The 23,294-nt window shown below is 39.5% G+C and overlaps 1 protein-coding gene across 10 annotated transcripts in view; it reads right to left on the reverse strand.

Annotated features, from left to right (window-relative positions):
* SNX13 (sorting nexin 13) overlaps nucleotides 1-23,294 on the reverse strand; it is a 148,930-nt gene that overhangs the window by 74,101 nt on the left and 51,535 nt on the right. For 6 of the 10 annotated variants that reach the window (XM_025198237.1, XM_025198238.1, XM_025198235.1 and 3 more), the window contains exons 15-19: nucleotides 22,173-22,210; nucleotides 17,236-17,305; nucleotides 14,723-14,895; nucleotides 3,012-3,119; nucleotides 1,543-1,653 (exon numbers count right to left, since the gene is read on the reverse strand). In XM_025198237.1, coding sequence (XP_025054022.1) covers nucleotides 1,543-1,653; nucleotides 3,012-3,119; nucleotides 14,723-14,895; nucleotides 17,236-17,305; nucleotides 22,173-22,210 — 500 coding nt within the window. Of the gene's footprint in view, nucleotides 1-1,542; nucleotides 1,654-3,011; nucleotides 3,120-14,722; nucleotides 14,896-14,920; nucleotides 16,019-17,235; nucleotides 17,306-22,172; nucleotides 22,211-23,294 lie in introns of those variants that run through there. The other 4 variants (XM_025198236.1, XM_025198242.1, XR_003092908.1 and 1 more) reach the window with 4 other exon arrangements.

The raw sequence follows: 23,294 nt of genomic DNA on the forward strand, positions 1-23,294 counted from the left end.
AAATACTGCTTCAAGAGCTGAAGTTCCCTACTGAATGCAGTTAGTTTCACTCACAGTTCCCTAATGTTTCTAATAAAACAGACTACACCAGTTTAATCCCTTATGTACTGTCCTTTCTCTGCTCTTATTTACACCTTTGTTCATAATGCTAGCTTGGACAGACATTTTTCCATTTCTGGTACACCTCTCTCTTCTCTGCCAGACTTCCTTCTTCTAGAAGCAGTCCTCCATTGTTCTCTCCATCTTCTTCCTGAACTATATTTAGTCTAAAATGGCCCTACAGTCCTATTTTTACACCTAACATGGTCAGTATTACACATGTATTGTTTTTTAGTTCGCTATTTTCTAGAGAATGCAATTGTTCTGCTCATTTTTTAAATGCATACTTTGAGTACCCTGTAAGAAACACCAGCCCAAAGACATGAAAGGCGGTTATAAAGGATCCAAATAAAATTTAGAAAGAAAAACAGCTATTGTTAACTATTACACAGCTCTGAATTAACTGAAGGTATTTTTTGTAGTCAGCTACAGAGTTGTCAATTCAGGTCTTTAGTTGAAACAAAAATTAAAATTACTTAAATGAACAGTTTAAGATGTGAGCCATACAAGTCAGTGGAAGCTTGGGAATAACAAGGACCTAAGTTTATAAAAGGATCTACCTGCATAAAAATGGGTAACTGAGCAAAAAAATCCCACTTGAAGATACCCAATTCTTGCACACAATTGTGAATTCTGACAGCGTTACTATGAAGATACACAGCTTTGATTTCCAAATTTCAAAATTTGGATGCTCATTCTGATCATTGATGGCTTAAAATGTGAAGTAATGTTAACAGCCTTATAAAAGGATATGCTGGAGTGTGACCATCATCATAGTAGAATCCTGTAGAATTCAACATAGGTGTGGAGTCCAGAGTCACTGATTTCTTTCACAAGAAGGTAACTCATCATCAACAGAAATAGATTCTTGCATCACATAAACATAGCACATTCCATACCCACTGGTGTTCTTTATGTACAAATAAATATTCTGTGAAAATAATTCTTAATCCTATGCTGTCATTTCCTGAAATACTGTTGCCATTTCACCTAGCACATTACTAATACAATTCAAACTGAAAATTGTTTGCAAATATAGCAGACTGTGGTTTATGTCAGGTATCAGTTACTGATATACTGAATTAATTCAACAAGTCATGATACCAAATGCCTCACTAAATCCTTTTTGGTCTTTAGGGGTGCCTATACACATGCTCAAGGGCGAGAGGTAGACATTTTAATTAAAGCAGTTCCCAGAGAGGCACTCTAAAACACTGCAGCATCACATGTATTAAGCCCCCCATACGCTTAAAAAATGGCTGCAGGATGCTTTAATTAAAACTTATTTGACAAGTTTTGGTTAAGCTCATTCAATGACCTGTAGTTAAAGCACCTCAGTGGGCATTTTTAATACTGCAGGGGCTTAGACATTTGACACTGCTATAATATTTTAATTAAAACACCTGGGAGCATGTATATAAGCACCCTAGATGTCATTCTTACCTTCCGAGCAAAATCTCCTTTTCCTTTGCTGTAGGCTTTATTCTCCAGGAAGTCATATACGTAATGAGCCAGAGCTGGAGAAGCTTTCATCATTTCAGGATTTAACAGCAGCTAAGTAGTAAGAGATGAATAGTAAGTTGAGCCACTTTTCCTAAAAATACAACCACCATAGTACAAGGAAAATGTTCAATTTCATGACAAAACACAGAATATTGTATTCAATTACAAAGAGTATGCAGCATCTGTGAAAATAAGTTAGTTTATTTTTTAAACAGTGGACAAGGCAAACCTTGAAATAAAGGATGAAGCAAGACCCTTCTTCACCATCAAGCATAATTAATTCCATAAGAAAGGTATATCTTTTGTGAATATGCAGAAACTGTTACTAAAATTCGCTGCAATCTTCTTGTAGTCCACACTTACTAAAAATATTAAAAAGGAGGGTGCCATATTTTTTCTTCCATCTATCACAAAAAAAGGATCTGGCCAAAACAAAGCTGTTAGATTGCATGTTTTGCTTATTTTTAGCCTTTTTACAATTTTACTGGGACACAAAAAAACTTCCAAATGGCACTAAGCTATCAAGTCAACTAGTGCAGAGGTTAATATTGTTTTCTGGCAGCAAGCCAAAATGGCCCAGCTTGGGTTGGTCCTAGAAACTGGCCACTGTCGCTGTTATTTGCTGCCCCGCACAGCGTGGTCCAGCACAGGCAGAGCCTCCCCTTCCCCCACTGCCTGCAGTGTGGTCTGGCATGGGCAAAGCATCCAACCAAAGCCCTAGCTCCAGAGACCAGATTTTTTGGCTCCATGGGCCATAGGTTACCAACCCCTGAACTAGTGTACTCAAGTGTTAAACGGTACGGAGACCAGTTCAACAGCAAATTGCTCGGAAAGGAGATATCCAAATTTAGCAACAGATAACGGAAAAAACTAGACAGTTTAGTGATTTTGCCTTAAATGAGAAGACTCAGATATCCTAGTATTTATCTCAACTGAAATGTTACTACGCCCAAATGTTATAATGGAAGTGAGGAAAATGAACAATATTAAACTAATAGGGAAAAAAGTAAAGTAAGCTTACTACTCAGAATAAAAGATGATTGTTCTTATGTTATATTAAAAAGGTATGTTGAAGTAATTCACTTCCCTTTATTTAGGCTACTCCAGTCTCATGTATTATATAACAGGATATAGTTATATTATAAAACTGAGCATCTCTCCCCTCCACCTATCCCTCAAGTAAATTACTGCATCTACATAGAATCTGACTACTGGGCTTAAATCAAGTTAAAATTCAGGATTTACAACAGTTATTTGGAACAAAGCAAGATTTTTCTTAAGATTCAAAATACCAGCACATATGCCTTTGTTGAGATTTCTGAATACTGCATGGTGAAAAAGTTAACTTACAGATACCCTTAACACAAAGGAAAAAAGAAAACCTTCAAAACCAGGTTATTAAGATTTACCTGCAAATATGCATTTAGATCTTTTTTCCTTTTTTCTAAGAATTCTTTGTCCATGTTGTTAAAAGTCCTTTTGCCAGGCAGTTTCAGTATACTTGCAAGGTTTTCAAACTAGAAAAAAATATTCAGAACAAATCATGTTATAATTTACTTAAGATGGGTGATTTTTCCATTAATTTTAATGCCAAGAGAACCCATTATGATCAACATGGACTTTGACTTAAAGAGCAAAGAACTTCAGCCAACAATATGCATCAAGCCTGTAACTCGGGGGCAGGCAATTATTTCGGGTGGAGGGCCGCTTATTGAGCTTTGACAAGCCATCAAGGGCCACATAATAGGCAGCCAGGAGCAGATAAATATTAATTTTCTAAATTTTTAGGGACCTAGGGGCTCTGCGGGCCAGAAAGAACAACCTGGCAGGCCACATCTGGTCTGTGGGCCATATTTTGCCCGCGCTGCGTGACTTCTGAAATTTCTAGAAGGAGCCTATGCAGAATGCAGGCAGATAAGAACTAACGTAGAAAACACGTTCTCAAAAAGCTATCAAGGACACATTAAAAACTTCATAATGCACACAGGGACCCAACAGTTACAACATGTCACTTTGTAACATTTGCTTTTAAAATTAGGGCAGTGTAAAATAGTCTTTCTATGCATTCTACAGGCTCCTGTTTCTCCACCCCAGTTAGGTCCCAATTTTTAGAAAAAAAGTTATGCCTACATTGCAATTCACTAGAACAGGAGTCAACAACCTTTGAGGAGCAGCAGATCAACATAACTTAGCTTGGTCCAAAGCTGGTCACTGCTTACAAGCAAACTGCTGCTGACAACTACTTACCAATGAATTGTAACCAATGTACCCAAGACTACCACTGCCATAACTGCAATGGTATCTACCCACCAGAACATCACTGTAGGGAGGCACAGGAGGATAAAGTCACAATGCTAGGAAGTGGCTGCTAGCTTCTTTGTCTTTCAAGAAGCAGAATGGGAGGAATATACCATGCATCCCCCACATGGTACTGTGTTAGGTGCCAAATTAGTCATACATATCCTACTACTAGATAAAAATTGTCAAAATCTGAAGTTGAAAGCAGCTGCAACAAGGTTAACACTGGACTGTGCCCCACTCCTGCCCCCTGGAAGGAATCAAGGAGCTGACAGCCATCTTGTTCTGACTTACAGAAGGAAAAAACCCTCAGGCACAAAAAAGGTTGAGATCAAACACTGAGGCCATAAATAGGTGTTACAGCCTCTCTCCCAGTAGAAAAAGAGAATGTGTAGCTGTTCAAAAGATTTCTTGCAGATGGTTACTGGCTCTCCTGAAAGAATTTAGATCAGTTACCTATGAGGAAGATCTCCCTTCTCCCAGTCTAATGACTGAACTCTTCTCTCAGTTGTGAAAGACAATCAACATCCTCACAGTCCTCCATTCCTCCTCCCTCCAAGGAGAGCACCAGCTCCAAGACAGCCTGCCCATGGGTCAAATCATAAGGGAGCCCTGAGGGGAGACTTCCCTGAAAAATTCTGCCCTCCTTCTGTCAAGTCAGCTAACTGCCAGGGTTGATCCGCCCAGATCAGGTTCCCACTGCAAAACAGCTCCCCATTAAATCAATGGACTGATGGGAGAAGGGGCCTTCTACAACATGGACTCTTCCAGAAGGGGCTCCTGCCATGGCATCCTCACTGCTGTGGACTGACCTGGGGCACTATGGGGTAAGGAAGGCTGCTGTGCTATGGTGGCAAGGCTCACCAAAGGTAGGGGCAAATCTTGCTGCCAGAGCAGAATGCCCCTACCTCACTCTGTGCCACTGAGTGTTTCCAGGGGCAAGGAGAGGTGCTTTTCCCCCATGATGGGAACCCTTCCTGGGCTGTCTGTAGTAGCTGCCAACTCACAGCTTATCCTCTTAGGCAGGGGTGAGGGCAGGCTGGCAATGGGCTCCTCCTAAAGGCAGCCCTCTATCACCCCCTGCCTTGAGAGAGTGCTTGTGAAGCTCTCCAGCCAGGGTGCTGGAATACATGTATGCTCCAGCTCCCTGAAGAAATTTAGAGAAATACTTGGGTGGTAGAAATGAGTGCCCGTCTCTGGCCTGAGTTTAAAGACAATGCATGCCAACCTTTTTGGCAAGCATGTCACAATTTAGCCATGCACCCTTCCCAAGTGCCACTCTATTCCCCTTACCCTTGCCCAATCTGCTGCACTGCTTTCTACCTTATCTACCACCATGCTCTTGCATCTTCCCTGATCTGAAGTGTGTCATAGGCTTCCTGTGCCACTTGTGGTTCATGCACCACAGGTTGACCACCCCTGGTTTAAGAGACGGGAGAAAACTTCCCAAAATGAATCTTAGGCAGTCTTGCAGTCAAGACAAAGGAAAAAGGTACATCGCTATTTCTACCTGGCCAGGAAGTTCATTCCCAGTCTATGTCCATTCCCACATGCTCGTTTATATCAATCCACTCTACCACTAGATTGCCAATCCAACCACTTGGACTCTACATTGTTTGGAGATCACTCAGTAAACCACAACTGATTTAAACCACAACCTAATTCCTTAATTAGGAATGCAAGTATAGTTTTAAAAAATTATCTGTTTAACCTCCTCTAAGTATATTGGTTAAACGGTTAACTGCCGACACAGCAGCTCAGACGCAGTTAATGCTGGGAACCACGCCTGAGGTCCTTTGACAGGATGGGGGTGAGGGTAGGCGGCAGTGGCAAGCCCAGCCAGACAACACAGCCCATGTGAAACTGAGGCCTGGGAGGGAAGTTGCACCTGTGAATGAGCAGCTAATTGCTTAACTGAAGACTCATTAGGCCACCTGTTGTTTTCCTCTTTAACCTCAAAAGTTACAGGTACTAGTCACTCCCTCACTCCTCCTTGGTCTTCCCTCCCTCCTGCCCTGCTGTCTTCCAATTCCTGCGTGGCTTCCATCTCCACTCTCCCCCTACCAGACTGCACCCCACTCTATGCTAAACAATAATCAGTAAGCTAACCAGTTATCAGTTAAATGGATTAGTTGTTTAACCTTTCACATTGTTACTAATTTCCTTTCAATCTTCAATATTATCCAATTGGTTTGTCTACACCTTTCACTGAAAAATTTGTATTGAAAGCTAAAAGTTTTCATAAATAATGTGGAGCACACCACTGAAATCTTTAAAACTAGATTCAAAAACTTAATTTAACTGCTTATTACAGAAGGTCCAATGAAATTTAGTAGTGAAAGAGGACCAGTTACAGTCACTTTTCAGCAATTTCTGTTAAATTCAGTGGCTCCGCATACTTGTAGTTACCCCTGACAAGTCACAGAAGGGCTGAAAGAACAGTCTATAAAGAAAACTTGAACACCTGTGCATATCACTTCTGGGGTGGGGGTAAAAAAAAATCTTGTCAAAAGAAATTTTAAAATGAAGTTAAAAATTTAGCTGGTAAAGTAAATGAATCTGTCACCAATTATATTAATTAGAAATCATTGTAGCACATATAAAGTGGACTGAAAAATGGCTAGCTCGATAGCAGACGGTCTCTTTTTATAATCAGACAGGGTTTTTTCTAGTATTTCTATAAATCTATTTTGACCGATTTAAAATCCTATTGACTACCTGAAAAATGCTAGGCAGATGATATAAACTGGGGAAATCGGTAAATAAGGACAAGTCAGATCTATTTTGCAACCTGGGTAAACTTTGAAAACTGGACTCAGTTAAACAAAAAAGACGACGACAGTCATAATAGCCATGCTCTTGCATCTTCCCTGATCTGAAGTGTGTCATAGGCTTCCTGTGCCACTTGTGGTTCATGCACCACAGGTTGACCACCCCTGGTTTAAGAGACGGGAGAAAACTTCCCAAAATGAATCTTAGGCAGTCTTGCAGTCAAGACAAAGGAAAAAGGTACATCGCTATTTCTACCTGGCCAGGAAGTTCATTCCCAGTCTATGTCCATTCCCACATGCTCGTTTATATCAATCCACTCTACCACTAGATTGCCAATCCAACCACTTGGACTCTACATTGTTTGGAGATCACTCAGTAAACCACAACTGATTTAAACCACAACCTAATTCCTTAATTAGGAATGCAAGTATAGTTTTAAAAAATTATCTGTTTAACCTCCTCTAAGTATATTGGTTAAACGGTTAACTGCCGACACAGCAGCTCAGACGCAGTTAATGCTGGGAACCACGCCTGAGGTCCTTTGACAGGATGGGGGTGAGGGTAGGCGGCAGTGGCAAGCCCAGCCAGACAACACAGCCCATGTGAAACTGAGGCCTGGGAGGGAAGTTGCACCTGTGAATGAGCAGCTAATTGCTTAACTGAAGACTCATTAGGCCACCTGTTGTTTTCCTCTTTAACCTCAAAAGTTACAGGTACTAGTCACTCCCTCACTCCTCCTTGGTCTTCCCTCCCTCCTGCCCTGCTGTCTTCCAATTCCTGCGTGGCTTCCATCTCCACTCTCCCCCTACCAGACTGCACCCCACTCTATGCTAAACAATAATCAGTAAGCTAACCAGTTATCAGTTAAATGGATTAGTTGTTTAACCTTTCACATTGTTACTAATTTCCTTTCAATCTTCAATATTATCCAATTGGTTTGTCTACACCTTTCACTGAAAAATTTGTATTGAAAGCTAAAAGTTTTCATAAATAATGTGGAGCACACCACTGAAATCTTTAAAACTAGATTCAAAAACTTAATTTAACTGCTTATTACAGAAGGTCCAATGAAATTTAGTAGTGAAAGAGGACCAGTTACAGTCACTTTTCAGCAATTTCTGTTAAATTCAGTGGCTCCGCATACTTGTAGTTACCCCTGACAAGTCACAGAAGGGCTGAAAGAACAGTCTATAAAGAAAACTTGAACACCTGTGCATATCACTTCTGGGGTGGGGGTAAAAAAAAATCTTGTCAAAAGAAATTTTAAAATGAAGTTAAAAATTTAGCTGGTAAAGTAAATGAATCTGTCACCAATTATATTAATTAGAAATCATTGTAGCACATATAAAGTGGACTGAAAAATGGCTAGCTCGATAGCAGACGGTCTCTTTTTATAATCAGACAGGGTTTTTTCTAGTATTTCTATAAATCTATTTTGACCGATTTAAAATCCTATTGACTACCTGAAAAATGCTAGGCAGATGATATAAACTGGGGAAATCGGTAAATAAGGACAAGTCAGATCTATTTTGCAACCTGGGTAAACTTTGAAAACTGGACTCAGTTAAACAAAAAAGACGACGACAGTCATAATAGCCAAATGTAAATTTATATTTATGAACAAAAAGATGCTAGGCTGATGGACAACTTTGCAAGCAGGAACTTACAAGTCTGGTGGATAACCAACTGCATGTCATATCCAAGTACAACAGAATGGCTAAGAGCGGGCTATTTAATTCTTGGAGTTTGGAGAAATAAAAGGCTGCTGACAGATGTGGAAAAAAGTTCTTTTTTTAAAAACTCAGTGCACCTCCCTCACCAAACCCAGCACATGCTCAAAAGAGGCATCACTTTAGTTTGACCTGGCTCACCCAACATCTATTATAGATCGGGTGCATCAGCGGGGTTTTATTGGTGCTTTTATCTAATAGATAATTGAATCAGCTATTAGATAAAAGTGCCAAAATGCCCTGCTGAAGTGAAAGAACACACTGCCTCTTCCGGTAAAGCATGGGGTTTCCGCCCCACATCCATCAGCAACCAAAAAAAGTTGGAAAGCTCTCTAGTCTCTTCTCTATAGCATACAAAGAAATAACATCCAGGTACTGGATCCTGAAGCTAGATATATCCAGGATTGTTTAGACTGAATAATTAGTACTTTATTAATTGAACCATTTAGTAGGGATGTGGTAGATGCATCACAAAATCTTTAAAATCAGAAGCGGATGTCTAAAAAGATATTCTTTGTTTGAGCTACAAGTTATGGGTTTAAATGTTGAAAATATTAAAGGAAATGCCATGATCTGTACAGTGCAAGAGATAAGGCTAGATGACAAGGTCCATTCTGGCTTTAAAATCTACGTGGCCGCAGCACAAAATGCTCTACTTGTACCCCAAAATATTCTCATGTACCTTGTTGGTATTCAATTATTTGTGCCACCTTTTGCCGTCAGTGAGGTACAAAAAGAGTAGAGCAAGGGCCAGATTTTGGACAAGTAGGTCCTCAAACCTATAAATGAAGACTTCAGGCCTGTGAAATATGCATTGGTCACACAAGTCATTTAAAAAAAAAAAAAAAAAAATTAGGAAGCAGATCTGTGGGGGACTGAATTTTTATAATTGGAGGAAGTTTAATTTAAAAAGTATCTTTAGGAAAGAATTTTGCCAAGTTTTACCCAACATGCTGCTGACCAAACCTATATGCTATGCTGTGCATACATCGCATCTTACAAGCATATGTAGTTCCCAGAAACGTGGCATATGACTCAGTAAAACAAACAAAAAAAGCCTTAATAAAAAAACGCCATTTTTAAGCAAGGAAAGTGTCCAGTCTAGAACTTTACACAAACCCCACAGAAATCAATGCTAAGTTACTTTTTAAAGTTTAAGATTTTTTTTTACTCTTAAGGACCGGATCTTATATGCACAAGCTATATGTTTCTATTGACATAGGGTCAACACAGACCGTATAACCTTTACCCACTGCTACAAGGAACTTAGCTGCTCCAGCTTCAAGGTTTACACTTTTTTTTTTTTTAAATGCATAAGTATGAGGAACCAAAATCTACAGACGGGAAGGGGTGCAAAATCATATACCAACAAACATTTTGCATAATATCCCAGAGTAATCAAATGTGTCATTACATATTAAAACTAATTTACGCACAAAGTTTCTCATACTTTGTATACACACATACTTCTACTGTTCAAGGTGTCAATTCCACTTTTACATTAGCTGGACCCTATGGCATTGATCTTAAATACTTACACTAAAGTATTCAAGACTATTTACATTTTTATTACCCAACAATAGAGTAAACTAGACCTATAGCTCAACATTTTTGATCAGTTAAAAGGTTTATGTAGTCAATAACCTTAATCCCTACAAAGACTTGGTTGAAAGCATTTTACTGTTAAAAGCATTGTGTTGTTAACACTTATTCATGTCAGCAGGTTCTATTTTGTACCAGCTGGTGAATTACAAGTCTTTGCATTTTTTTCTTTTTATTTTATGGGGGTTAAGAGTCTGAGAATACATGGAAAGCAATAAGAGGCAGATTGTTTAACAGTACATACAACTGCCAGCAGCTGTCCTTTTCTTAGACCTCACAGATCCTTAGTATTTCACTTAAAACCTAAATGCCCATTTCTCAAGCTTAGTTTTTATTTCATAAGCTCTGTGACAAATATAACAAATGAACTAAACCCACTGTTCCACACAAATTGCACTTCCATCTGAACATTACTTAGTTTTTCTTTCTATATGAAGATCAGAACCTGCTTTCTTCCTCAACACTGTTCTGCTGGTGAGGGTAAGAGGGGGGAAGACAGTAGGTATCTCTTTAAGAAAATGAGAGTTTAAACAATTCTGGAAAAGTACCTCGTGTGACCAACTACAAGGGCTTCACCTACTAATAGTTATTTTGTTTTTAAAATATACAAGCATAAGGCTCAGAGAAAACCACTGCATATACTACTAATGGTGACAAATGCAGTTGTATATTACATAAGAACAACATTCAAATTAATAATAAAATTTGTTGTTTAACAGTTTTCCTTCAGGAGCGTTGTTACCCTACTTGCCAAATACCATTTTTACCTGACAAATGAGAGAAGTGGGGTATATAGTACATATTACAAGACCTGCACCAACAGTTCTGCACTATGTTGTCAACATAGAGATTGAACAAGACAAACGAAAAATTGACTAGGACTACCTTAATATGGGCAAATAAAGTCCTTCATTTGATTTCATGCTAGTCCTAACATGGAGCTCCATATTTCTACCAATATTGATGTAGGTCCCAGAACAGAAGTCACAAGCTAGTCAGGGTGATGCATTTCATGCCGTGGATTCATATGGTCTCATCTTGAAGGACAAAGAAGGTGCATTTTTTCAAGCATTTTAGCTCCACCAAGCTCAATTTAATTGAAGACATAACACATTTGAAGCTACTTTAGCTGCCTAAAGTCCCAGATTGGGAGAGCCTACAGAGCAGTGTTAAGCTTCACAGGGCACCTTAACTCTGAGTTTCCTAGATTTGTGTTAATTACAATATTCTTGTAATACCTTTACCCTAAACTAAAACAAAAACAGAGCGCTGTAGGTAAGAAGTGGATCCAAGGAGGGTACAGTGGCGCACTACCTGTGCAAGGAGGTCTCTGGGCTCATCAGCAGGTTTTCACAGGCTCTTTGTCAGAGCCACTGCTTTTACACAGCTCTGGAGTCCAGGGGCAGCACTGCTACTATTAATCCCTCCATTTCCCCTGTCCCCAAATTTGGCACAGGGAGGTGGCAGGAAGGAGTGGGGTAAGTAACAGAAGTGCTCAGCCCCTACGGCAGAGCTACACAAAAGCAGTGGCTCCGGCTGTGCCACATATGATGAGCTCCCGGTTGGTCAGGTCAAGCTCTTGCTTAAAGGATGCAACCGCATGCCCTCCCAAACACTCTTCTCCAGGTTCTACCCATGCTACTGATTAACCTCTGTAAATATGAAGATCTGTACCAATAACCTTATCTTTCTTTTCTCCCTCCAAATCACCCTACCCCAGAACTATTAGTATGTATGTGCATCACGAAAGTGCTAAAGGAGCCCAGTCACTGAGTTTTAATACCTTGCACTTAGGAGTTCACCCTTTGTTCCTAACTTAATCCCATGCCCCAAGCAGTGATACCTGTGCATCAATTTATGTTCCTCTCAGCTAAACATTCACTAATATCAGATGTCTGTTCTAGGACTAAATGCCAGGGAAACATTCAGTAACAACTTCAGAATTACTACTGTTATAATTAAAACCCTGCAAGTGTCAACTGTATGAGTAATCTTTATCTAGCCAGTTCTATAGCACTATTTCTCAATATCAGAGCATTCTTTTAAACCAGGGCTGCACAAGTGCAGCACGCCCAGGCACGGCTCCCCCAATTGCTCCAGCTACTACTACCTCCAGAGCCTCTGGGCTTCCCCTCCCTCTTCGTTTCTTATCCCTGCCTCTGGGTTCAGGGCTGCAAGTATCAGGGAGCTCAGGGCCCTGGGATTCAGATGACCCCATAAGGCAGTACAGCCTGCATGGCAGCAGAAACTCCAGGTGACTTGTGCAGCCAGGATGGGGGAGGCATTGAGGAGAAACCACGTGGTGCCTGGTGGGGAGGGACACGACAACTGCATAGTGTGTGGCCTAGAAGGCATAGGAATTGAGTGGATGCAGGCCCCTGGCCTTTTAAAATTGGGCTCCCCAATTTCTTTAAGACCACCAGTCACTTCATAGTTGGCAGAATTTAAAGAATAAAAATCAGCAGTTGTATGGACAAATATGATCTGTTGGAGAAAGGTCAGCATGGTCTTTATGAAGGGAAATCTTGCCTCACCAATCTACTAGAGTTCTTTGAGGGTATTAACAAGCACATGGATAAAGGGGGGGGCAGTTAATATAATCTACTTGGACATTCAAAAAGCTTCCACAAGATTCCTCAACGGCTTTAAAAATGGAGTTGCCCCAGAATTGAGGCAGGTTCTTGCATGGATCAAGGACTGGCCAAGGGATAGGAAACAAAAGGATAGGGCTAAATGGTCACTTTTCAGGATGCAGGGAAGTCTAAAGTGGGGTTCCACAGGGATTTGTGATGGGCCCAATTTATTCACCATTTTCATCAATGATTTGGAAGTGGGGATGCACAGTGAAATCTCCAAGTTTGCAGATGACACCAAATTATTTTAGGTGGTCAAGTTCCAAACTCATGCAAAGAACCTACAGAAAATATCTAACCAAACTAAAGTGAATGGGAAAGAGAGAGGCAGATGAACTTCAAAAGCCAACAAATGCAAGGTAATGCAAATGGGGAAAAACAACCTCAACTATATATGTACACAATACGGGGTTCTGAAATAGCTGTTATGACTGAGGGCAGAAGACGACCGTGGAATTGCTGGAGAGAGATCTCTAAAAACATCAGTCCAATGTGCCGTTACAACCCAAAAAGCTAATACAACATTGGGCATCATTAAGAAGGAAAATGAAGAACATCGTCATGCCATTATACAAAGCCATGGTGCACCCACACCTTGAATACTGTAGACAGTTCTGATCTCTGTACCTCACAAAAAGGAAGTAGTAGAATTGGAAACGGTACATGAAGGGCAACCAAAATGATCAGGAAGGTAGAGCAGTTACCATACCAGGAGAAACTATAAAGGCCAGGGCTCTTCAGTTTAGAAAGGACAAGGCTGAAGGGTGCGGGGAGGAGGGATATGACCATAATCTATAAAATCATGAATGATGTAGACCAAGTGAACAGGAACTTATTTATCAAGTCCCAGAATACTACAACTAGGGGGCATCCACTGAACTGAACACGATAACAGTGTAAATATCTATTTAAAAAACCCAAACAAAAAAATTGACAAGCAAATGTACTTTTTTATGCAACATATAGTTAATTTGTGGAATTCATTGCCAGAGGATATTGAAGAGGCACACAGCATAGCCAGGTTAAAAAAAAGACTAGATAAATTAATGGATGATAGGTCCATTAATAGATTTTGAACAGAACAGTTGAAGATGTTCCCTCTGGCACCCCTAACACAAGAAACAGTAGATGCAAGGGAGGGTAATGAGACCAATCTTGTCCCAATACTTGACCACCTTCATAGTCAGAAAGTTCTTCCTGCACCATGGATTTGTATAATGGCATAATGATGATGCCATTCTCCATTTCTTTATTCATGATGCCCAACATTGCATTGTCTTTTTTGGGTTCCTCAGTCATAGCTTAGATAAATCACTCTAGAGAGATCTAGTTCAGTATTTTCCCTCTAAAGCACAGATACTATTGGTATGACTCAGTAAAGCATGTTCTTATATTCATAGAATTATTTTATAATAAGATCCTAGGAAAGCAGGGCTAGAATGGACCTCATGAGGTCATCAAGCCCAGCCTCCTGCTCAGGGCAGGATTCATCCCTGAATGAGCCATCCCAGTCAAGAATTTTTCTAATTCGCTCTTGAAAAGACAACATCTACATCTACATCATCCCAGTGCTTGATCACCCTCCTAGTCAAAAAGTTCTTCCTAATCTCTAAGCTAAATTTCTTCTGATATAGCGCAAGGCTATAACTTTCTCTCAGTGGCTACAAGGAAAGGACTATGAGCAACCTCCATCCTCTATATTTAAAAAAAATCTTCCCTTCAGGTATTTAAAAGACTTATCAAATCCCTTCTCAGTCTTTTCTTCTCCAGATTAAATACTAGTCCTTACAGCCTTTCCTCTTAAATCATTATTCATAGGCCTCTAGTCCAACAGACTCTCCCATCTGTCACTGTGGAGCCCACAACTGGACACAGTATTGACAGTGGTTCAGATGTTTGCATACCTTAAGAGTCCATGCAAAGCTGAGGCACACCACACTGAAGTAAATGGAAAGCTATCTCCTTGGCTTTTTAAAAAAAAATTTTTTATTTTTTTTTGACAGGCACTAACATCGTTACTTAGAGAGACAGCTTTTAAAGTCCACTGCACCCATAAAATTAAAAGGTCTCTAAAGGACCAGCTACCTGTTCGGTGATCCTCATGTGGAAGTCATGAAAGTCACTGTAGCGACGGTAAGTTTTCCATGTCTCTTCACTGTTTGGAAGTCGCCGATGTACAGTGATGGCATACAGTGCATATGTCTTTCCATGGTCATTACATACTCCTGCCACAGCATATGGGTCATAGTCAGCATAGACTGGTAATTTCAAACAAATGAAAGGGAAAAAAAAAAAACACAAGGAAGGAAGACGAAAGCACAGACATGAAATGAAGAAAATGTCTGAAGTGACAGACTCAGACAAAAACGGATGCTCAAGGAGTATAAGCCTTCTTGCAATTGAAAATCTGTAGTATCATCCAGACGCACATACTAGTGTCTGGCACAAGTAGGAAGTTTTACTAACAAATTTCTGCCGGCTAACGTTTCCACTCTAGGTTTGGGGCAAGCAAAAGACAGCGGACTCTTGTGAACGTTTTAACTGATTTGATCGACACAAACTGTATGGCCAGTCCAGGAAAAGCATTTAACTACCATAACCAAGATGACACATCCTAGTGGTACCCTATTTAAATTGCCACAAAACTTCTAACTTTTGCAATAAGTCTTTACTATTTATATTTGCATTACATACCACTAGGATCATACCCCTAAATCATGAACCAGGATCCCCCTGCACTAGGTTAATTATATGTAGGAAACAACAATTATACTTGTTCCAAAGAGCTCTCAAACTAAACATAAATGAGATAGATGAACAACTGAGTACACGCAGGAACAATGAAACAATCAGTCAGTCAACAAGAGAGGCAGAGGTATTAGGACACTAGCCTATCCATGTCTAGGCATCATGGCAGAGAGCTTTGAGTAAAACAATATTAGTTTTCAAGTGGTTTACAGAGAAGGCCACAAATGAAACGGTCTTCACTGGAGACAATTTAAGATGCTTATTTTTAAAACTAAAGTACAAGATGTAAACTAATATGATTAGCTAATCCCAAGACTAGAAGAGATGAGTAGACAGGTGGAAAGGAAGCCAAAATGAATTCTTGAAAGCAATAGCTTACATCTGATGCACTACAGAATGGAGGAAACAGTAGACAGATGCAAAGAAAGGGGAGACATGTCCAAAACAACTAGGAAAACCGCTTTTGCAGCAGCAACCTGAAGTGTGTAGGACTCCTGTTCTTAAAAAACAGCCTCATCTTCCACACCAGCCCAATACATTAAACACAAAAATAAGTTCTGTGCACTGAATGAGGCAAGGACCTGGGGGCGGGGAGACAACAAAAAACAAAGAAGCCACAAACCATACACACCCCTGTGTAGAAGGGAAAAAATTAAAGTTGAATAGGTTCTCAGTACTACTGTTGCCTCATTTTTTAGTTTTCTGCTTTGTAAACTTGGCATTCTTAAGGTAACTATAGTATAACAAGCAACACTAGTAAAGGCTTTCAAAAGTTGTGCTAAACTCAAGAAAAGCCCTTGTAAAAGCTTTCTATGTAAATATCTCCAACAAAAAGCATACAGGTATCTACCATATTCACCTTACTTTATGAAGGTATGACTGACCAGGTCTGCCTGTCCATCATGAAATTATCATGTGCCTAAGAAACCACATGCACAACTCCTGAATAAAAAAAGAGATACTAAAACATAGCATCTCCAGCAACACCTTGATACTAGAACAGGGGCAGGCAATTATTTCAGATGGAGGGCCGCTTACTGAATTTTGGCAAGCCATTGAGGGCCACATGACAGGCAGCCAGGGGCAGATAAATATTAATTTTCTAAATTTAAAGGGCCCTGCCAGCCGGATAGAATGGCCCGACAGGCCGTATGCGGACCATGGGTAGCCCACCCCTGTATTAGACCAAAGTCAAACACAGGGACAGAAACAAAATGAAGTAGTATTGATCACATTACTGTAGTGGCATAATGTGCTCAGATTTTATATATTTTATACCATTAGATGCAATCTTCTTTTACTTAAAATGAAGTAGCAAAAGATTAAGTCCCTTCCACAGTAGTGAAAGTCACTTAATCTTTCTATAGAAAGGTAGATGAAAGTGTTATAATAAAGAAGAAAAACAGTGAAGAACAACATTTGGTTGACTGAAGAACAAAGGGAGGTGACAGCTACACTTGGACAAATTACATTTTTAATAAATTCAACTGAAAGCTATAAAGCTGCTGCAGGCTAAACTACTGAATTCAAATTAAGGAGTTCTCAGTTCATTTGGTAGACCTTTAAGATAAGCATTAACATTAACATTTCTCATTTCAGGGTTTACAGGAAGGCTACAACAGAAGTTTGATGAGGGTTCCTCTGCATTACAGTAACCCTATACCACAAGTACAAACTTCATAAAGACGAAGTGAAGAACAGATAGGTAAAAAAGCATTAGGATTTGGAGAGGCCTGTAACATTAGAAATATTTAAGATAAAAGTTATATACATCACATAGTAGAACCTTTGAGAGATTAAAAAACAACATCTTGGAAGAACACAAAACCCACCACAGAAAAATCACTTACCAGTATCAGAGATGTGCGCATGTAGTTGTACTAACTCTTCAGAAGAGAGAGTTGAAAGATCATCTAAGGACTGAAGGAAAGAAGAGCAAAAGATCATAGATGTTACACTTAAAAACAAAACACAAACCCCCCTCCACCATTACTTTATTTTAACCTCCTAATTCAGAGTACTGAAGAGTAGACTATTCTATACTGAAATACAATTTATCTTGAAATATTTGCAGTATTTCGCTCCTACAAATTCTCATCATATTGAAAGTAGTGGTCCATATTTTAGAAGTTTATCTTTAAGTAGTTTATGTAAGAACTTTTTTTCTTATTTGGTAATCATGAAGAATCTTTACTATAAAACGCATTACAAAGTATTTCATTTTAGTATTGAAAATATCACTTCAAAATACTGCTCATCTTTTGGTTAGATTAGTCACTTTCTCCTGTAAAAAACTGCAACACACCATAAATATATTGATACAAAACTAAAATGTCCTATTTGTACTCAGAAGGGGAGTTCACATTGCTAGGGTTTTGGGGGGGGGTTTTCCCCCCTTCAAGGCCAAGACTTTTCCATCTAAATATGTAATTGTGAATTTAAAAATACACCATTGTAAATATTGAACCACCATTTAAGATTACACTTGTGGTCACATTTAGCTGCAAAAGAGGCAAAGGTGTCAAGATACAAAAAGTTTTGTTTTGTTTTTTTAAAAAAAGGCAGGATGAAAACCAGAAATCTAAAGTTATTCCAATGAAGTTTTAAATATGTTAGAAGGACTTCCATTCACTAAAGTTTTTTTGGACATTAAGATTTCATAACTTAAAAACTGGACATACCTAACAAGTGTGCTGTGTCAGTGGGCATACTACCCACCACAGAGTATGATTAACAGTGGTGTGATAGCCAGAACCAGAGGGATTAATAAGCAATAATGTGTGCTTCTTGGAGGCATTTGGTATTTTGCCTAAATAGGTAATATTAGTTAATATAAGCTTGTAAGTTTGTAAACTGCAAATGTAACTTGTCTGTCATAAGTTTAACCAAACTGGTAAATTAACTGTTCATGGAACTGACTGGGCCCCATAGGCAAAGCTGTAGCTGTGAGATTAGCTGGCCTAGTGGTTTTTTGCTCAGGGTTCAGCCTCAGCAATAAAAACTGGATTTAACTGCTAGGCACACCCAAACACGTTCCAGGAAAGCGTATCCCAAGAAAGCATATTCAACTGAAGCCTAAAAGGGGTTGGGATTTAGGCGGAGCGATGTCAATTTCAAACCTAAAGGTGCTGCATCATAATTTGCTTATTGGATAAACCTGAGTCTGGGTAGTAACCTTTTATGATAATTTTAACACCTTTCAATCCCATAGGGTAACAGCTATAGGGCAATATTGTGAGTGGCCCTTAGGCCAACAGATTAACATAAGACTAGGTATAAAAAAAAAAAAAAAAACACATGCATCAGATAGGAGGTTCACTGGAATCACTTGGCGCGCACCTGGCATTGAGGGACTATTGATAAGTTGCCAACCCATGTCTGTCTATTTGTTGTTTTGAACAGCCCAGTGTGGCTAATACCCTCACAGTGCCCAGTTGGCCTGTGACAGATTGATCTATCTATATGTTATTATTATCTGTTGTTATTATTTTACTATTAGCTCTTTTATACTGCCTTATCTGCTTATCGCATTTATCTTTCTGTTAACTGTCGTGTGTGTGTAAGCTATAATAATTTGCCTTTATTCCACTCCCAACTTTTGCCTCCTCGATCCGAAACTGAATCAAACAGCCCAGTTGGCCTGTGATAAAATTGATACACTCACAGTGCCCAGCTGGCCTGTGACAAGTGGTAAACAATTAATGCCAGTCAACTGAACCCAATACACTATATATTGAGATAGTAATAAACAAGAGGGGTTTTTTTCTAAGACAAGGGTTTTCAATCTGGATGGGTTTTTTTTGTTTTTTTAAACAAGTATACCCCTTCTGGTGGCAGTGGCTGAATGTGGAACAGAGGGGGAGCTCGCATGAGGCTGCTGCCACCACCCACCACCCCATACTGCTGCTGCCATCACCCACCGCCCCACTTTCCCATGGCCACTCACACGTGCAGCTCCACAGGCTGTTGCCAGGCCTTGTGTCCAGCCAATTGTGCACTACCTGTGGTGGGCACGAGCCAGCCCCCCTCCCCCCATCCAGCCCACAGGGGGCACCGCTGCCCTCAACCCCCCAGTTGCAGGCACAGAAACACTCCCTCCCAACCCAGCTCCCTCCCACACTCCCTTCAGACCCTTTGGCTCCTCGCTGCCCTCATGGCTCTGCAAGCAGAGGGTGGTTGCGGAACCTCCTCATCATTGGCTATCGGCCAAGGGCAGCGGCCAATCAGGAGAGCAAGCTGGGGTGGGGGACGGGGAGCTGCCGTGGTGTGCTGTGGGGCGCCAGCAGTGCCCGGCGGAGGAGGAAGAGCAAGAGGCGAAGTGTGGGAATGTGCCGGGGGAGATGCCACCGCCGCACCCCAGGGTACACTCCATCCCCACCCACCTGCGCATAACCCCTATGATCTTTCCAAGTGCCCCTAGGAGTACACATACTTCCAGTTGACACCCCTCATTTTAAGAGATAATAGGATGCAATTATAAAAGTAGTTTTACAGTTTTATTTAGTTTTGGGCAGGGTTTTGAGTGAATTTGCCAAAATACAGATTAATCTAATCTAAATTCAAAAACAAACCAACCAGCCACATAACATCTTACCACCAAGACTTAATGCACTGCATTGAGTAACAAATATTGCAAGATCACACACCTTAAAAGTAACCCTTTTCCTATTCGTACGCTGTTCTGCTTTATGTAACTTAATGACACAAGGGAGTTGTTCCTATGTGAGTAGGCTTCTACTCTAGACATGGAGCTCAGCCAGAAGAAATAAATCCACTAGTAGTATCCAAGCACCTGCATAAGCACTTCTGCAAACCCAGAATAGCATTGAAAATTAGAAAACCAAGAAGTTTCTTCATACAAAGCTAGCTAGAAGAAACATATATGTGTCTTTCATATAAAAGCACAAATTGGTGGTAAGGTTTTATTTTACTCTTGTAAGCACATCCTTTTTACAATAAGGTTATCAAATGTGGAAAACAGAGTATTTATTGCATAGAGTGCACTTTTCAGGACATAGTTTTATTAGATATTTTAGGATATTGTGCATGTACATACACATGACTATAAATAAATCCACAGTATAGTATTGGGATTGTCACAGTAGTTATGGTTTGGGAAACTATGGTTAAGCACAGCAAAAATTTAACAAAGACTAGTAACCACCACACTGTCTAAATCACCAAGTATCAGGCTATCAAACTTTGTATTTATTTGGCTGTCAAAAGCTTTTTATTAAAAGGTGTTACAACCTGCAAGTTATGTGCAAGGTAAGAAAAAATTAAACCAAATGTTTCTCTGCATCTTAACTTCATGAATTTGACAGCATTTTTGGCTATAGCACAGAGGGTCCTAAACCCTTTCTTATCAAGTATCCCCTTCCAGATTTGCCAGCATTCCCCTACTTATGTACATTTTATATTTTAACCCCTTAAATCCCAATTGTTAAAAGTCAAATTAAACACACCATTACACAATTTCTCCCAGTACCGCCCAGAGATGGTCTTACATACCCCAAAGGGTATGTGTACCAGTTTGGGACCCCCTGGGATAGCGCATTTCATTGCAGAAGCTGATTATGCATCTTCCCCCTGTATCTGTGTTTTCATATATCATCAGGTGAGAAAGAGGAAAGTGATTAAGAACTGTGAAATTGCCAAAATTAGCAAAAGAATGTTCTTTTGGGATTTTTTTTTGGGGGGGGGGGGGGTGGAAATGGTATACGTTGATTATTTACTAGCTTAAGTCAACTACATTAATTCAGCATCTTGACGAGAAATATTAGTATCCCTATGCTTCCAGAACCAAAGTGTCTTAATTACCTGGAATCCCAATGCAGAGGAACTAGCTAGCAATTATGGAATGCTTAAAGAGTATAAATCAAGAACATTTTTCCAAGACCTGTAATGTTATTTAAACTTAATCTCAAATTCTTTAGGAGTTGCTTACAACTGTCACAAATGACAAAATTCAGTTTGTATAACTTTGGCCTCATCCACATGTAATTTTGAAGAACAGAGGAAGGTAACATGAGGCATGCTGATTTTTCATTTTTAAATGGTTAAGGTTTAAAGCTGCATAGAGTGTTGGGTCATTAGAAGTTAAGTGCTAGAGAAAGCAGATAAGGCAGAAGAGGGCAGAGTAAGGTAACCCTGTAGAAGAGGGCAAGATAAGTTAATGAACAAAACTATGACCATCACACATTTACCAATATAGAAACATAAACAGTTACATAAATTAAGCTGTAAAATTTATACCGTGCATGAAAAGATTCTAAGTAAGTTAAATATTTCTTGCTTTAAATAACTGCTTCAAAAACTTGAATATTCGGCTACAACCTACACCCTGAATATTCAAGATGCATTATGACTGATGCATGTTGAAGACTGATACAGATGCATGTTGAGCAATATTTTTAAATATAGTCAGGAACCTGGACTCATTTACCCAACTTGAACAAAATAATATATATACACATCTTGAAATATGTAAAAAAAAAAAACTCTATGCTGCCTTACTGTCATAGAGAAATTTTTCCAATTATGCATCCCATTTTCATATGAAATATTTTTTGAAAAAATATTTCTATATAGGATCTAGATTTACTTTTTAGCACTCTACCTATGGTTCAAAAAAGCAAACAAAAACTGCTCAGTTCAGTCCAACAGCTAAGACAACTTGCGATTTTACTGCAGCTGCATTTCTGAAAATATATCCCTCATATCCACATACTTGAAGCTGTTTAATAAAAGTTCCATAGCATGGGGAAAAAAAATCCATAGCACTTACCAAGTTTATGCTGCCTGTTGGAGACCCATTAAATGATTCTGTGGAAGAAAAATCAATTTAGAATTCCAAAAATGTTTTCTAAACGTTGCTGTATCTAAAGGTTACACTAAAATCATGTCAGCTACACTACAAAACATTAAAGGAAAAATGGATATTGGGTGCATGCCACAAGTTGTTCAAATCTTTGCTCCCCAAGTCTCTAATCAAAATATGTATGTAAAAAAAAAAAAAAAAAAAGTGTGCAGCTGTAACTAGCAAAGAATAGAGTATTCATACTTCAGAGAACAGCTTATTTTAAAGTTTTAACCTCATAGTACAGCAGTAAAATTGTTTAATTGTTAAGGCATCATAGCAACTCACAAGTTAAAATGCAGGACTGAATGTAACCTTTAGATTTGACTGAACTCACACTATTATACTGATTTTTAATGGCGGAAACTTGTTTTTGTAAAGAGTTACCTATAGTTAGAAGAAATTATTCTTTTGGATTCTCATAGCTGATGATTCAGTTAGAGCTTCTAAAAGTTATCACAACTCAAAACTTGGTTCCTTTTATATTTTGAATATTGAAACTTTTTGGATAACCAACTAATGTTCAAATGGAAGTCAACGCAACTATCATTTGTTGCATGATGTTGTTACCTACCTACCTTCCTGTTAACTAGCAACTGTGGGACACAAATGGGCAGCACAGAAGCAGTAACAACAGCAGCTGCTTTGGCTCCTAGATGCAAAACAGTGCTATCTTGGTTAGCTCTTGAAGTATTTTTTACTTTACACAAAGATAGAGACTGCTCTCAATCATTAATATTCACACAAATTACTATCACCCCTTTTTGTTGGATAACGAGGAATAAAGATATTATGCCCATTTTGCTGATGGGCATGGGGTGCTCAGGTCACCAAAGCAACTAAGATAGTCATTCTGATCTTGGACAAGTGACTTCAATCCTAGAACTATACTGGTCTCAGGCCAGTGTCTTATACTACATCAGAGGTCAACAACCGACTGCTTGTAGTCTGGATCCAGCCCACAACTGTGGGTCTTTCGCTATGTTCAGCAGCAGTGGCATACACTGTCCCTATGCTGCTGCTGGACAGGGAGAAGCAGTGGCGGGGGGG

Source organism: Alligator sinensis, unplaced genomic scaffold, assembly GCF_000455745.1.
Source record: "Alligator sinensis unplaced genomic scaffold, ASM45574v1 scaffold123_2, whole genome shotgun sequence".
NCBI classification, from domain to species: Eukaryota; Metazoa; Chordata; order Crocodylia; family Alligatoridae; genus Alligator; species Alligator sinensis.